The sequence below is a fragment of the Simochromis diagramma genome, unplaced genomic scaffold (assembly GCF_900408965.1).
Source record: "Simochromis diagramma unplaced genomic scaffold, fSimDia1.1 OVJJ01000216.1, whole genome shotgun sequence".
In the NCBI taxonomy this organism is placed as follows: Eukaryota; Metazoa; Chordata; class Actinopteri; order Cichliformes; family Cichlidae; genus Simochromis; species Simochromis diagramma.
In genome coordinates this window covers 8,435,031-8,451,556 of record NW_024386883.1, presented here as the reverse complement: position 1 = coordinate 8,451,556, position 16,526 = coordinate 8,435,031, and the positions used below count along the sequence as shown (strand labels likewise).

Sequence of the window (16,526 nt, the reverse complement as noted above, 5' to 3'; positions counted from 1 at the left end):
GAGACGTCCATAATTAGACTAATTATTCAGAAACATCATATGTTGATCAGAACAAAGGTGTCAGAATTTACACAAACAAAATGGCACTCGCAACCACGAAAAAATAAAGTGTGGTGATCTTTCCGTCTGTGAGCTGATTGAGGGATGGTTGTGGAGTTGTTTGGTTTGAGAACAGTTTCTGGCAAAAGAAATTAGGATAAAGATGAACACAGTGAGACTTCTGTCATCTTAAATTTAATACTTTTTTTTTCTTACACAAACTGTGTGGTACCACGGTTCATTGTCACCATGGCTCCACTCACCAGTTGCTTGGCAACCAACTCCTCCTTGGAACTGATGCAACTGCTCGTGTCTCCATAATTACAGGCTCTTTTACAATATTTAGCAAAAACAAAAACAATAGAATTGCATGAAAAACAATATCTAATGAAGCTGCAGCGATGCTTGCAGTTTAATTTGGTCTGACATCGCATGGATTGCATCTGTGGTTATCCTGAATTAAAGTACACTATGCTTAGACTGTGTGTAGTTGTGGTATATAACAGCTGCTTAAAACTTTGGGATCACTTTCCAGTGTGCCTGATTCTGAAATAAAAGCATATTTGTTTTATGTTTTTTAATCTAAAATAACATTTAAGCAGAGAATTCTGAATGACATTTATTTATTCTAAATTATTGAGGATTTTAATGGAATAACTAAATACACTTTGTTTCTGTGGTCCAGTGGCATGCTGGGTTACCTACATGTATATAATTTAAAACGATCATTAGAAAAATAATTTGCACAGCAGAAATTGGTTATGCTGGTTAAAACATTGATTTATCTGGCTTGTTATGTGTGTACAGTATCAGCCTTTGGGTTGGGTTATAGTCTCAAATAAACAAACTTTTTTCTGAAACATCTCCGTTACGGTTCTAATAATTTAGTCAATGTGGGAAAGTGCCGAATAACTAAAGATTTTGTACGATGCTGTGCTCGCCTTTATTCTCAGAACAACACAAAGGAGGGGAAAAAAGAGGCACCAGTACTCAACTGATCAAGAGCAGAAGAGCATCACAGTCCTTAGACTGAGTAACGGATCATCAGCAGGCAGCCTCATTAAATGTTACCCGCAAGTGCCGTATCGTGCTGGTTAAGAAAGGGACTGTGGAAACTTCTGGGTCTTGGTTTTTGTTTTTTTTGTTTTTTTGTTTTTTTGGATGCTTATCCTCATGGAATATCTTTCAATTTGTAAAATATGTCCACTCTGGAAAGTTTCAGAATTAAAAAAAACACAACATGTCATTCACACAGTTTGATGCTGCAGACACACAAATCGCTACAATAATTAAACACGATAAAACTGCATTAGGTTGAAGCAGTGCTGTATTAGTGGTAGTTGCTAAACATTGAATCAGTTGACATTATTGATTTATTTAATAATAAATATTTGCAAAATTTCTGATCAGTTTCATGTTACATGGCTAAAAACACTAAGACAAATCTTTAGTGGTAGTCAATGTGTTGCGCTCTTCTTTATTCTTGCTAGTGAAGCACGTGATTCCTCCAGCCAGGTGTTGGGCTCACCCCTCTGCAGGAAGGCGGACCTCCCGGACCCAGAGGGCTTCTCTGAGGTTGAGGAAGCGCCAACGAATTCATAAAAAGGCCTACAAGATAATTAAACATCTGTGAGCAATTCAGAGGTGTGAAAAACCTGTGTGTGTGAGAAGAATGTATACCTGGGAGTTTAAACTGAAATTGAGCTGTCAGATGGTTGACGGAAACCTTTTTAAGGAATAACAGACATGTCCTTTTACTTCTGTCTAAACCAGCTTAATTACAAAGCCTGGTAATTATTTAACGTCAGTGCAGTCTCATTAATGTAAGCAGTGACCTTCAGTGTGAATTTTGGCAGCTGAATACAACGGTGATCTGTGATCATCGTTTTACTTTAAGGAGCCTGAATCTAAACAGGATGAACTGTAACTTTTAATTGTAAGCTTAAATGTCTTATAACAGATTAGAACCAAGGAAGTTTAATGTCAACAGAGGAAAGTCCACCGAAGAATGAACGTCTCGCTGAAATGTCATCATGTACTTAATTTATCTTGCTCATGATAAGTGTACTGAAATGTCTTGACCGAATCATAGTTATGAGTTTAGTCAGGACGTGTGGTGCCTGGTTTTCTCACCCAGATCTGGTCTCTTGCAGGATGAATCTCGCTGGCTGTAGTTGGAGGAAGCTGACGTGCTATCTGTGGAGGAGGACTTAGTGGAGCCGACTGATGGTCTTATTGCTCCCGGAGGATTTGTTTTGGGCTTAGCCTGAGCTCCAATCGAAGCAGAGTTGCTCCATTCTGGACAACAGTGGCAGACAAGTAATATAAGTGAAGCCCAAAGTAGTGTTTGCTGCTTTGCCCCATAAGTTGAACTTTTAACAGCACCAAACAAAACAAACAGATTTGTTAGATTGAGTGTGATCGAGTCTTTGCATAGTATCAGTATCATGTACTAATTTCAGTACTACTTTATGAGCCTCGACAAAAAGGTTGCCATAAAAGTAACTGAACTGAATTGATGAGGTCACACTGTGTTACGTGTGGGTCTCATACCAGAGTGCTCCTCAAGTCGAAAACGGCCAAAGCAGAGGTGAATCCTCCACTGTTTCCTGACATTCTCCTTCATTAAACAGTGGAAGAAGAATATGAAAAGTCCTGCAGCAAATAGAAAAGTAAGAAAAGGTCGTGAGCTCAAGATTAGATAAGATCTGGGTTTGAAGCTCTTTGTTCCTCGCGCAGGTATTTCTAATTTTCTCTGGAATAATTTCATATAGAGAAGTAAACAGCGGTGGTTGCTTCACTCATACAAAAGAAAGTATTATAAGAGAGACCAGTAGAGGTGAAAGCTGTTGTGAAATGGTTGCATCATTTGGCTGTTTGAAATCTTCCTTTTCATCCTTTTTTTTTTTTTTTTTTCCTCATCCGAGCTTCTTTTGAACTCCGGTTGCAAAGCGGGTTGTTGTGGGAAAACTGCACACGTGGTTAGCAAAATTTCACACAATAAATAAATCCACAACAACACCCAAAAGGTCGTCTTCTTAAAAGTAAAGCACCATCTTTTTACAAGTCTGTGCATGTTTATAATGTTTGATCTTTGGCATATTACACTATCCTTACTTCTCAAAATAGTTTTGACTGACTGAAAAGAAGAAGTAACACAGCCAGATGTTCATGTCAGCTAATAAAGACACACTTGGCTGACCGAGACGTTAAGTATTCAGGCTAAATACTGTTACTTATATGGTAAAAATAAGCTTGATGACTTTCATACTTAAGATAAAATTCTATCTGGACGTTATCGAGCTTTCATTAACTGCCTCTGTACAAAAGGACAACCTTGCAGGCTGTTGAGTCCAGAGAACAGGTACAGCAGAACTATTCTGCCTGGCCCCCAGCCAAAGAAGCCAAGAGTCCATGTTAGCCCCAGTAACAAGGTTAGACTGGCAACTCCTTTCAAGTCCTGCATGACTCCACTCCTGGTCCCCGCCGGGCTGTTGGCTCGCATACGTCGAATCTGGATTAGAACCACCACAAAAACCTAAGAGGAGATTGAAAAGAAGCCTCAGAGTGGTTGGATTACAGGAAAATGGTAAAAGGGTCAAAAGCAAATTTACACAGTATTAAAGAATGTGTCTAATATGAAGGGGTTTTTTTTCTAACTCCACCAGCCACTTTGTTAGATAAAACTGTTCAGCTGCTCATTAATGCAAATGTCTAGTCAGCCAATCACATGGCAGCAGCTCAGTGCATTTAGGTATGTAGACATGGTCAAGGCAACCTGCGGAAATTCAGGCTGAGCATCAGAATGAAGATTTCTGATGATCAGTTCTGATTATCATAATTTGGTATAAACAACATTAAAGCATGGATCCATCCTGCGTTATATCAACAGTTCAGGCTGCTGGTGGTGTAAGGGTGTTGGGAATATTTTCTAGGCACACTTTGGGCCCCTTCGTACCATCTGAGCATCATTCAAATGCCACAAGTTGCTTGAGCATTATTTCTCACCATCTCCATTCCTCTTTGATCACAGCGTACCCATCTTCTCATGGTTGCTGCAGCAGGATAATTCACCATGTCAAAAAATACCAGTTTGAAAAAAAATTTCAAACTGGTTCCTTAAACATGGCAGTGAATTTATGGTTCTTAGATGGCCTCCACAGTCACCAGGCCTCAGTGATCACCAGATTAGGTAAAACGTAAGATTGACATCATGGACACGCAGCTGACAAATCTGCAGCAATTGTGTGATGCTGCCATGTCAATGGATACCAAAATGTCTCAGGAATCTTTCCAGCAACTTGTTGAATCTGTGCCACAAAAAATGTTTCTGAAGACAAAAGTTATCCAGTCTGTACTGATTATCAAAAACGTTGCCTGTTAAATCCTGATATAGAAACAAATGAAAAATGTTGAATTTAAAAGGAATAAGGAGAACACATAACAATCTGACAAGTAAAATCTTTAATGAAATGTGAAATGATTTACCCCGGTGTTGAAGAGAAAGATGAACACAGCGTAGGCAACCACAGACACATAAAATGTCACATCGTCCTGGAGCCAGCAGCTGGGAGGGTGACAAACAGGAAAAAGACAGACGAGGCATTAGTAGACGAGATCAGTGAACACGATGAATGATCAATGTGGTCGTATTTGAACCTTCTGCAACTAATGAAAACGTCTTACTGACTTATCATTCTTGAATCATGTGTTTGGCTAGCCTGAGAGTGTAATACCATGTTACATGACTTCCAATATGACATCAGATCAGCTTGATCTGGCTGAAAATAAAATGTGAAGGAAATGGTTTTATCTATTTTTGAAGATTTGTGGTTTTACATCATGGATTTGCTTTTGTAATTGGAGAAAATATGTTGTGATATTCATTTTTTTCCAGCTAAGAGATAGATATAGATTCTTTAGATAGAAAGAAAGATAGAGAGAGATTCTATGTGAAAGCTGAATGAAACCTTCAACTCTCTTCAGATCATCAAGTATGTATCAAGATATGAAAAATGAATAAAAGATGAATCCAAAACTCACAAGTTATCAGAGTTGTCCAGCAGCTGTAAGGTAGAAGAAGAAGTGTCTGTGTAGATGTGACTGCCGTAGGCCTCTTTGTTCACGATGAGCACCAGGATGCAAATCACCAGAGGAAGCCCTGGATGGAGATTTCAAATACATACAAGGGTATGTACGTACAATGTCATACCCTCAGAAAAACATTAAACAGAAAATATAATTGCTTTTAAAATTAACCTTTTTTGTTATATAAAAATAGCTGTCTAATGTAATGCACTTTTAGAATTGTTGATGATCATATTAAAAATACCCAAACTCTTAAGTAATCGCTGTGAGGCTATAGTTTAGGTGTCACACTGCTCAAAAAGCTCCTTGTCAGGCAGTTTATTCTCTTTATGATTTCAGAAAGAGGGGAAATCATTAATATGGCCCAGTTCCCTCCATCTGCTGTTTAAATTTTGATTTGGTGAGGTGCAGCCAATCAGAAGGTGACCTAAAGGCAGAGGAGCAAAATGGTTTAATACTCTGCACTGGGGCCCAGTATATGATAAAGATTATTTTGGAACCATGACTCATGCAGAGCATCTCTGCTAGAGTCTAACGATCTACAGATAAACCTGGAAATGAGCATAATGCGTCCCATTAGAGATTTTTATGAGCTGTCATCACACCATATAAGTAATAATGTTTTCTGTGTTGCCATTAACTAAAATTCAGTCATGCAAAAATGTGACTCACCCCATCCCAGAAAACAAAACTTGAGCATATAAGAGGGCACGTAGGCGTTGAATACTTTAACAAGGGCAAAGTACATGTTAACGGCCTCTAATCCCATCCAGGTGAATGATGCAAGCAGGAAGTAGTGCAGGGTGGAGGCCACAGCCACGCAGAGAGGGTACAGACCCCAGGAGGACAGCCAGGAGTTGACCAGAAACACCAGATTCAAGCCCAGCAGGGCCAGAGAGAGGTTGATGAGAATCTGAGAGGGGTAGTCTCTACGAAGCTTTCTAAGAGAGATATAGACATCGTGGAGAAAGTCGAGAGGTTAGGTACTATGATACTTTTGTGCTGCATGTAGATACACGTACAGAAAAACCTTTAGCAGTGAAGTAAACTCAACAAACCTGAGAAATGCATGCATTAAAATACCACCATGACAGTGAATCTTCAGCATATCCTTTGCTGTTTTCTAACACTGAAAACAATGTGTGCCTCACTTAAAACAATAGTTTTTCTCATACATTTGAATTGGTGTTGACAGGCCTGTAGTAGCACCCACAGATCTGTGCTGCATGTAAGCAGAAAACGCTTACTCGAAAGCTGTGTACGTGAGAACGGTAATTCCCAAGAAGAGTGACGAGACTCCACAACCAAGATAGGTGATAATGGTCAGGATCTGCTCATTAGCAGGGTCCAGCTGAGTCCTGGCGACATCCTGGAGACATGGAGACGTTTGGTTACAGGGCTGTATTTTCCAGTGTGCATTATTAGCTCTTGGCTGATCCTGTTCCTAACTGTTCCCATATGCAAGTTTACTTTATGTAAACTTGCATAAAGCCCAGCATCTGTCTAACCACTACTACACTGAAACACTTTTTACTATCTCTAGCACTTATAGTAAAATTAGTTTCATCATAGCTCAGTGATAAAGTATAGGAATGGGGTTTTATGGATTTTTATTGTGTTTAATTATATAGGGGAAAAAATCTGACATTAATTTATGTAAAGGAAACTACTTGTTAATCAAATAATTTAAAGTGGTTAAAAAAATCCTCTTCGGTAGGCATTCATTACTCTGTAGGCTGAAAGCCACAGAGTAATGAATAAGGGACACTGGTCTGCACCACAGAAACCATGAAATAATTAGCGAAATAAGTAAATCTTTTTAAATAAAATGTATTAGAAATTAATTATAGATTCAATACATTATGTATTTATTTCAATTTATAATTAATTACAGACACATTTAATTATTTAATGATGAATTTATTCATTTAATTTTGGCGTTCTTGGTACTGAATAGCCCAGGAGGCATTTCTCATATTTATTATTATTAATAATGGTGCAATTGTTGCAAAACAGCAATCCCATTACAGTATATGTTGTCGGGAGTTACTCGAACATAATGAACTGTTTCAAACTTTTCTTTGCAGTAGTTTATTTTTAAATATTATTCCTTTAGTGCCCTCTGCTGGTTAAGCCTGGTCAAAGCATATTGACACCACTGCAATTCAGTTTGATACAAGAAAAAGAAAAACATAATTAGTAGTGTGTGTATTGCTGCTGCCGTTACCAAAACTTTAAAGTGCTCTGCCAAAATGTGCTTTTTAGGAAACAGAAAAACAATATTAAAGTAGTAGTTTGTACCAGAAGAACTCCAAAGTGTGTGAGATGATCACACAGGCAGGTTGTGTAGTAACGGCTGCTGTTGTATTTCCGACATCCATAATTGTCCCAGTCTCCTTGTCCATCTGCATGAGAAAAGTAATGTTTAATGTGGCCCGCTTCTTCCAGAGTTGATTTGATTTGGAAGAATAGGACTGAGATCAGGACGTACTGTTTTTATTGAAGTTCCAGTACACACACTCGACTTGCTTGTAAGGCTTAATCAGAGACAAAAGAAACATTAATGCATTCATTGATTAAAGGTGCTTTCATTACACGCAGTGTATATTGATAGAACAACCTCTCCTACTGTGTTTGGTATAAGATGTTGGAGTGTGACTTCAATATCTTCTTCCAGGTCTTTGATTGGACAGCTGGCGTTGGTCACACTGGCTGCCACCACAAAAGTGTTGAGGGTCTGATCTATTTGTCTCCCCTGAAGTTAAAACACAGTACATATGAATAACATGTTTCACTAATAAGCATCTAGGAGCAATTCTTCTCAAAGAAGTGGCTTCATAGAAAATACCACCTTAAAGAGCGACGCGATGGCGTAGAACTGAAACTGGATTCTCGGTGGGGTCTGATTTGGGGCTCCTTGGGGGAAGCAGTGCTGCAGGGCAGATGGGAGGGAGATGAAAGCCAGTGTGCTGTTGAGGGGATACCTGTTGATAAAAATCTATAAAGACAAATTTTCTTAATTCTTTTTAAAGCTCAGGCAACATGTTTCAGCTAACAGCACCGTTGATTTCTGAGATGCACTGCAGACAATTTGAGCAGCATTAATGCGGTAAGTACAGATTCATCTGTATGTTTGCTTAAATATCGCCAAAAAAGACCATGTTTAGTGTCAGTTTCAAGCTGCTGCAAACAGCACTGTTCAAAGCAATGACTGTAGAAAAGCCTACATTTATTGGTTCAAAGTAGCATGTTTTATTCCACATGTGGAAACCTTTTGTAACACCTGTTCACCTGCTTCTTAATGCAGACATTCAGTTTTATTTATATAGTTCCAGTTGACAACAACAGTGGCCTGTAGGCACTTTATATTATAACATAAAGACCCTACAATATTAGAGAGGAACCCCAACAAGCACAGGACTGCCCTATGAACAAGCACTTGGCAATATTGGGAAGGAAAAACTCCCTTTTAACAGGAAGAGACCTCCAGCAGAACCAGGCTCAGGAAGAGGAAGCAAGCTGCTGAGATGGAGCGAGGGGAGAGAGATGGGGGAAATGACAAAATATTAAATCAGCCAATCACAGCAGCCTTGTAGACATAGTCGAGTAGACCTGCTGAAGTTCGAAGCGAGCAACAGAATGAGCAAGAAAATTTACAGAGAAATTTTGCCGACCTCGGGTTTTTTGCCAGTAGCATCAGACGCCACTCCAATCATTAAACTGTTAAACTCTCCAGGAACTACATCCACCACTGCGATACCGATGGCTGGAGCGACCAGGGTGGAGGAACCCTCATAACCCACTATCCTGTCTCCCATTGCTTCTGTAATATTCAGGATGCTGGAGAGAAAACAGAAGATTTTAGTGTCCCCACATCAGATTGTTGGAAAAGTTTATTTCTCGCTCTGCATTCATTCCTTACTTGTTAGTAAAAGGCACCAGGTTGCTCTCAGATTTCAGTATGTTTGAAATAATGTTGAGAAGAGCTTGGCCCAGCTCTGGTGTGACCACACTGACGTTAATGATGTCCTGCAGCTTGTTGAGGACTATCGTCAGTTCGTCATAGTTGAGTGTGGAGTGGTTACTCAGTAAAACTTCAATCATATCTACCACATCCTGAGCACTATCTGGAAGTTAAATGGCACAACTTGTGAAACAGGCATTTTTATCCCATTCTAACTTGTAACACAGCACATGTCTAATATGTAACAGGGTTTATGTTGGAAATACAGATGTTTGGGTAATTTTAGAGCTGGGGGAAAAGTCTGTGACTGACCGGCAGTTACACTGACATGGTACAGGTCAGGGATGGTCTCCACCACTGGACCACAGTCTTCCAGCTCTGGAGCCATCCAATGGGTATTGAGCTTGCCTTTACTGTCAAACAGAAGGTGGACAGAGGGAGAATGCATAAAAAAATCTGCAGAGAGTAAAACCTTTAACCTTTTTTTAAATTTTTCATCATCTGGTTATACTGCCACCTCAGCATGTTGCATATCAACATTTGCTAGCCGCACTCTTACTGGAAAAAAAAATGGCATCGGCTAACTACCTCACAACGGAAATGAGGTTAATTGGATGGATTGGTGACATTATGTGAGACCTCACACAGCTGTGAGCCATTTTGATTCTGAGAATTACCGATCATTTAACCTCTCATTAGTGACACTGAGGTCTTGATTAATGCATTTACAGCAGAGCCATCACTGAGTGTTGTGACACTGAGTCAACACGCAGTCTTTAGAACAGCAGTAAAGCCATATAAATGTATACCAACGGATGTGATTAATACTCAGACGTATCCATGTGTTAAATTTATCAGCCAGCCAAATACACAAAACACACAGCACACTTCAACTGTAAACATGAGGACAAATGTCAGAGCATGTGTACTTTAGCAGTGTTGGTCTAATAAATCTTTACTGCTGGATTGATTTCCATTACTTTAGCTGCAGATATCCAGGGCATCAAGAGGATGAAGCCCAGTAATTTTTTTTAATGTTTTTTCACTAGTAAAGGTTTATATTGTTGAGTAGACAAATCCAGCAGCCCTGATAATTCTAAGCTTTTAAAAAAGTCACCTACATAGATGACGAAACCCACAGATTCATTGCAGCGAGTTGCCCAGCAGTCTTTCACACTATGCTGCTTTTAAACTCAACCATGTCACTGACCTGTTGCCATTTAATCGCATATTTTGTGAGATGTTTCACTTGGACTACAAATGAAAAATGATTAACAGTCCGAGCTCTCACCAGTGTCGAGTGGCGTGGTGGTCCGGGTTCTTTGGGCACGTTTGATTGGCAGTTTCTCCTCCTGAAGTTTCAGGCCACACAAACAGGCCTTTCAGGGTTTGGCGCATTTCTGCATTGCACTTAAACGACACTGGAACAGTGAGATGTTTGAGAAAGAGATCAAAATGAGAAGATTTTCAGGGCTGGGTTTTCCCCCCCCCCTTTTTTTTTTGAACTCACGTATCTGGCTTATCTCTATGTCCTCAGTGAGTATGGAGATGGACCCCTTATTATAAGGTGTCAGCAGTATGTTTCGTATCTTCTCTTCGATTTCATGTATGTCTGACTGCATCATGACTTGGACCTGGAAAATACAGCTCTCTCTTCTGGAAGTAACAGAGCTAAATATGGTTTGCAGAATGACAATGCGCTCATGTACATAGCAAATATAACATCATGATGTTATACTTTTTTTAATATTACCTGCGTAAAGGCAAATAAAAATGAACAAAGTAGCAGCCAGTTTCCTCCTCCTCCAGGCAGAATTTCAAATTTTTTGTTTATTGTAATCAGTTCTAAATAAAATTGTACGGAGACACACGAGGCTTACCTTGAAACTGTGTCTGCTAATACCTGGGAAAGAGTAAAAAAGATGAAGATGAAGCTTTCAGGGGAGAAACAGCTTTTTGGTTTATGAAGGCACTGACACATTTTTTATGCTTACTTACTCTGGTAGGGGATTCTGACTGCAGCTTAGGATGATTTCTGGAAGTGAGATCAGTAACTTAAGTTGTTCAAATTGAAAGACCTTTGCGTTCATCAGAATGTGACATATTTCTGGAACTGGGTGAGTTGATGTGTGGTACTCTACCTTTGAGCTTTGGGGACCAGCTGAAATTCAAGCACTGTCATCAAGTTGTTTGGTAGGCTATTGTTGAGCTTTGAAGAGGAAGTTAGCATTCATTTTACTGCATTACTTCTCCCCTATATTTAACCAGGTGAAGGAAAAATAGTTTCCTGTATCTTAAAATAAGAGCTTAGGTGTTCTGTAAGACTTACCCAGGACTTAAGGATCTGTTCTGAGTCACAGCCGCCTGTTATGGACACGTTCACCTTAACCTGAAAATACAGTTCTGCAAAGGAAATTGAGACAGATCAGAAAGTTTTCACCAAGTAATTTATGATGTCAGATGAACCGTAATGTACATGCAGTTGTGAAACTGACCGGAGACATTTTCAGGGTTTGTGGTAATGGTCATGGGCGTGGCTACGGTAGTAGAACTTGTACTTGTGATGATGCTTGTGGTTGGGGGTCTAAATTCGGTGGTAGAAAAGGGTGTGGAGGATGGTATTGTGGTTGTAGAGGTAATATTTGTCACCGGAGAAGGCTGTGTCATCGTACTGGAGCTGCTGGTTTCAACTAAGAAACCATCTGGAAGATGCATGTCAGAGACCCACAATGAGTTTTTCTGCAAATACTTCACAAGACGGCACACGTACAGTGCTTATTAATTGGTTAGACCAACACACAATGAACGGTTTATGCCACGTCTACTTTAAATGAACAATACTTGTTATTACAAAAATGTTGTTTCTGTAACGGTTAGTCCAAACGTATGCACAAACGCTTCAATCAAAATGATATTTGTTCATGTTAAAATATAGATAAATATATAAAAATGGAAATAAATAGAAAAACACCCTTAAAATTTCATTTATTTCATTACTTATTAGATAAATTAATTTTTGTGATTGAACGTTATGCACTCAAGAAAGTCCAGTTTGTCAATTAAAATTTGGGAATATAAATGTGAATTCAGTTTGATATTCCTCCTCTGTGTCTGCAGAAAAGCTGGAGAACATTAAAAACTTGCAAACTTAAACTGATTGCTTGTTGGTGCATATACCAAGGTGATGACCTAAAGCTACTGCAAAGCTTTGCAGAGATTATTCGACCAAGAAAACTGAAAACTGAAATACTGAAACTAATGGAAAACTTGGGATTTATTGGATTCAAATAAAGACCACACAAACGTTTCATCCAAAGCAAGTTTCTGGAAAGAAAACTATTAAAAAACTATTTGCAACAAAAGAGACTTTTGAAAAATACCAAATTTAAAAAAACAAAGCAAGACCAGGAAGAAACTGTTATGAAAGCCAAATGAGATTATAAAAAAATATAAAGTTTTTTTGGTTATTATGTACGAATAAGAACTATAATTGGTTTTTATTAACTATTATCAGTTTCTGTTGAGAATTGTTTCCTACCGACAGGTGTGGTGTGTATGTTTTCTGCATCAGCCCACAGCTGTAACAAACCACTGGGGTCGTTGTAGGGATTTTTAAGCCTCGTGGCTATTAGAGACTGCACATCTGCCACATCCACAGCAGGGATGACATTCACATATACGTTGCAGCGAAAACTACAAGGAAGACACAAAGTCATGCTTTAGATACCACGTTCTTATTCTCTTCTACAACAATGCTTTTCAGGTATTTCGATTATTTTGGGCTCTTTAACCAAAGTTAAAGCCCAACCAAGGTTTTTTTTCTATTAAGATGAATGTTTTTCCCAGATTATGAAAATTTGGCAAAATTCAGAAGCAAAGAATTTTTTGTTTTGTTTTATATACAAATGAAAGAAACCTGTCTGTACATTTTTTTAAAAAATAATTTCAGATAGAAATCACACAATATTCTGGGAACTGTAACTCTCTACCATATTACCTGTTGACACTGGAGGGACTGAACCGCATCTGAAGAATAGAAGAACATTTAATACGTATGAAACAAGATGCTGATAAAGATGCTGTCCAGGTCTTACACTCCTACTGTCCTACTGGCCAAACAGACACAGCTATATTTGCATTAAGATGACATCCCCTCATACATACATCAACCTGATGCATCAGTTGAGCTCTGATGTTCTTACCAGCTGGTCTTCATATGGTGTTTTTACGAGGTCTTCTGTATTGGATCTGAAAATAAGAAAATCAAAGAAACTCAGTAACCTTATGGCCCATTTGTTCCTTCCCTCTGACATGTACTATAAAACAAGATTTAATTGTGTGACACACAGTGAGATTCAAATGAATTTTATTGCAAATGTAAATCATCTCCTACCTGGATAGTTCAAACACAGATACTATGTGTAAATAAATGTCGCTTGGCAGCTCCTGTCTGAGCTGCAGGAACAACAAAGAGCAGAAGGCAGTGTTATAGCCGCTGAGATTTACGGCTGCTGAATAAATGTAAAGTAAAGCCTGCACAGTATAATGAAGTCCAAAGCAGCAGGGTCTGGAATTTTTCAGAGAAATAAATAATAATAATAATAATAATAATAATGGATTGGATTTATATGACTGTTTCAGTGACGAGAAGTCTGACCCTACACATCTCTGCCAAAGCTAAAAATTCCCGCCACAGCACGCACAAAATTCCTGGATCCAAAACAATATCTGGATTGAGTCTGTGAAATTCTCTTCAGAATATATATTTTAAAAAATGGAATAAATGACATGAACTCATTGGTAGAGGTAATAAAAATAATTATTCTTATAACAGTTTTTCAAGAATTTAAAAATAGATGAATAAACCTTTTTTTTTTTGAAGTTTTTGTTTGTTTTACCCATTGGTGTGCGATGTCTCTGGCTGTGTAGATCTCAGTTTTGTTCTCATCCTGACGAATAATAGTAATTATCAGTTTCACTTGGTAAATGGACCATGCTGCCAAAGAGAACATAAAACTGCATTAAATGTTTGTAGATTTCATTTAAGACCATAAAAAAACAAGAGTGATAACTTTCAAGCCTACTTCAGTGTGTATATATTTATATATATATGTATTTTTTACAGTTTGACAGATTTTTTTCTTTATCTTATCAATATTTGAACCTGACCAATATATCACTGGGCTCGAAAGTAAAGGAGAGAAGGGAGAAATTGTCATATTATCTTAGTGAGGACTCATAAATAACTACAGATAACAAATGCTGAGAAATCTCTGGGTTTTTTTTGTCTGAATAAAGAAAAAAGTATCAGTCGATATATCAGATTATTGAATCACTAAATATTGGTATCAGTCTTAAAAATCCCCACATCACTCTGCCTCTATTTAATAATGGCTGCTTATTATTATAAACCAGCAGCTCTCAAACCTCAGAAGCCTGCAGAGTAAAATGACTTTACAGCCTACAGCCCACCGTTTCCATCAATCATTAACAATTAAAAGGATCCAAGTCGGACTTGACTTAATTGAAAGTCTGTGTAAAAGCATCAGCATTTTTATTTTTCCTAAAAAAAATAAATTTATTTAGCTTAGTTTCACCAGCAGCCACCTGGTGTGTCTCCCTGCCCCACGACTGCGACCTGCCCCATAGGTTGAGAACGACTGTCAGAAACTATATATTTTGTATTACGATATGAAGAAAAGATCAAACTGTATTTTTTCCTATCTGCACTGACCTAAAACTGGAGCAGCGCTTTCAGCTAGAGGGAAAGATTCACGTGGAACTAATACTGCGTTTTTCATATGGCTGAACAGACTGTGTGAAAGGAATTTTCTTATGTAAACTAAGCTCTATAGTGCTATGAAAGAGGATTAGGGCCAGTAAAAGAAAAAAATCTTTGGGGGTCATGAGTTCTGACTTCTTCCATATTTCTGAGAAAAACTGGAATGTTTTTTTTTTCATAAAATCCCTGCATTTAGTAGCCAAGAAATTAGAATCATTAATAAGTAAAAGTGTCAACATTTATCATCTTATTGAAACTGTAGACTGTTCCAGTTTTGTAGAGATGAAACAAGCTGCTTGATTAATGCTTCGAATTTTCATCTAATTGATTATGAATTTGTTTTTACATTTACTTAACTGCCAAATAGACAGGTGGTGAGTATTTAATGTGAGGGGATACACCGCAGACAGCCAACAAACTATCGCTGAGGCTGGAAAAAGCTTGATGAATGTGGCATTTACTGCAGTAAAATAAAATCAGATGATAACGGCAAAGGTTTGAAGTGAAAGTATTCAGGGTTTGTAAGTTGCATGCTCACTGCAATTCAGGCTGCAATCTTGTAGTGGAGCACAGATCTGAGTGTCCCAGTTGTTTCTCTCCCACTTCACAACATCCCCCTCTGTACAGTTCATTGATGCCACTTCCTTGCTGCTGCGTTCTCTCCCCCACATCCGAAACAGAGAGAGTTTTCCCGACAAACGGGATATAGGAATGATCTTTATGTTGCCGTTTACAATGAAGTGTCCTGATCCCAGAGTGAGCGATCCACTGGGGGCCAGTGTGGAGCACGAAGAGGAGGCAGAAGAAGCAGTTCCATAGAGGGCTGTGAGAGAGGGAAGGCATACAAAAGGTGGTCATGGAAAGACTAAAAAAATCACTGAAACAGCCAAGGCAGGTTTTCCATATCATTTTCTAAACAGTGAATGTAGCTGTAGCCCGCATTCATTTAAGACGTCATGAGCAAAAACACAAGACGGCTATAACTCTTGATAGTGACCTTTGTAAGCAGATTATCACTTGATGCAACCGTGTTATCAATATATAAATCATTGAGATGTTCCAGCCAGACAATTTTTAGATAATAGACTGAAAAGGAGCACCTGCATTCAGTATTGCCTGACAGCCTGTGTAGGAAAATCAGAATCAGTTACAGGAGAAAACTGAGAGGATCAGACTTCTAGATCCCAAAAGCCATTTCTAAAAAAAAATCTTTATTTCTTCACCAATCTTTATTTCTAATCCCAGAATAAAATTAGGCTTTTAAAGAACACACGATGAGAGGAAACCCACCTGCCGTGAGCTTCAGCAGGGTCCCTTTAAGGTATAGGGCAGGTCTGTCTTTCGTATGTGACCAGGTCAGGCATAGTGGGTACCACTGTGACTCAAGGAGGACGATCTTCTGGGTCCTCCACTCCACGCCAAACAACCAGACCACTAAATGACCCGCCTTAAACCCCAGCCCCAGCTCAACATACTGTGCCTTTGGATGTCGGTACATAAAGGCGGTCCACGGTGAGGAACCTATGGTCTAGACATGTTTGGAGTTAGTGAGATTTCATTTCTTTAACTGCTCGGCACCTTTAAAAATATCCCTGTGACAGTTAAACCAGTTATAACTGCAGGACATTTATCATCAGTACCTCCTCTAGATTC

At 38.7% G+C, this 16,526-nt stretch overlaps 2 protein-coding genes across 2 annotated transcripts; both read right to left on the bottom strand.

Moving 5' to 3' along the window:
- Window positions 1-1,178: 1,178 nt before the first annotated feature.
- Window positions 1,179-8,464, bottom strand: LOC120733749 (adhesion G-protein coupled receptor G2-like). The gene is made up of 11 exons (XM_040032137.1): window positions 7,979-8,464; window positions 7,619-7,882; window positions 7,429-7,532; window positions 6,375-6,496; window positions 5,800-6,068; window positions 5,083-5,200; window positions 4,528-4,606; window positions 3,376-3,577; window positions 2,593-2,694; window positions 2,173-2,337; window positions 1,179-1,647 (listed from the first exon to the last, which is right to left on the bottom strand). The coding sequence occupies exons 2-11, from the start codon at window positions 7,698-7,700 to the stop codon at window positions 1,526-1,528; spliced, it is 1,365 nt and encodes a 454-aa protein (XP_039888071.1). The 5' UTR covers window positions 7,701-7,882; window positions 7,979-8,464; the 3' UTR covers window positions 1,179-1,525.
- Window positions 8,465-9,256: 792 nt separating this feature from the next.
- Window positions 9,257-10,799, bottom strand: LOC120733750 (adhesion G-protein coupled receptor G4-like). The gene is made up of 3 exons (XM_040032138.1): window positions 10,602-10,799; window positions 10,383-10,512; window positions 9,257-9,504 (listed from the first exon to the last, which is right to left on the bottom strand). Exons 1-3 carry the CDS (start codon window positions 10,714-10,716, stop codon window positions 9,303-9,305), a joined length of 447 nt encoding a protein of 148 aa, XP_039888072.1. The 5' UTR covers window positions 10,717-10,799; the 3' UTR covers window positions 9,257-9,302.
- Between the last annotated feature and the right edge of the window lie 5,727 nt (window positions 10,800-16,526).

What these genes read in the sequence shown, in the direction of transcription:
- LOC120733750 (XM_040032138.1), bottom strand. Translation starts at nt 10,716, where the DNA reads ATGATGCAGTCAGACATACATGAAATCGAAGAGAAGATACGAAACATA. An exon ending in CATAGAGATAAGCCAGATAC is followed by an intron (nt 10,513 to 10,601) that starts GTGAGTTCAAAA and finishes TCACTGTTCCAG; the next exon opens with TGTCGTTTAAGTGCAATGCA. An exon ending in CACCACGCCACTCGACACTG is followed by an intron (nt 9,505 to 10,382) that starts GTGAGAGCTCGG and finishes TCTGTTTGACAG; the next exon opens with TAAAGGCAAGCTCAATACCC.
- LOC120733749 (XM_040032137.1), bottom strand. Translation starts at nt 7,700, where the DNA reads ATGAATGCATTAATGTTTCTTTTGTCTCTGATTAAGCCTTACAAGCAA. An exon ending in CTGGAACTTCAATAAAAACA is followed by an intron (nt 7,533 to 7,618) that starts GTACGTCCTGAT and finishes TTTCTCATGCAG; the next exon opens with ATGGACAAGGAGACTGGGAC. An exon ending in CTCACGTACACAGCTTTCGA is followed by an intron (nt 6,069 to 6,374) that starts GTAAGCGTTTTC and finishes TATCTCTCTTAG; the next exon opens with AAAGCTTCGTAGAGACTACC.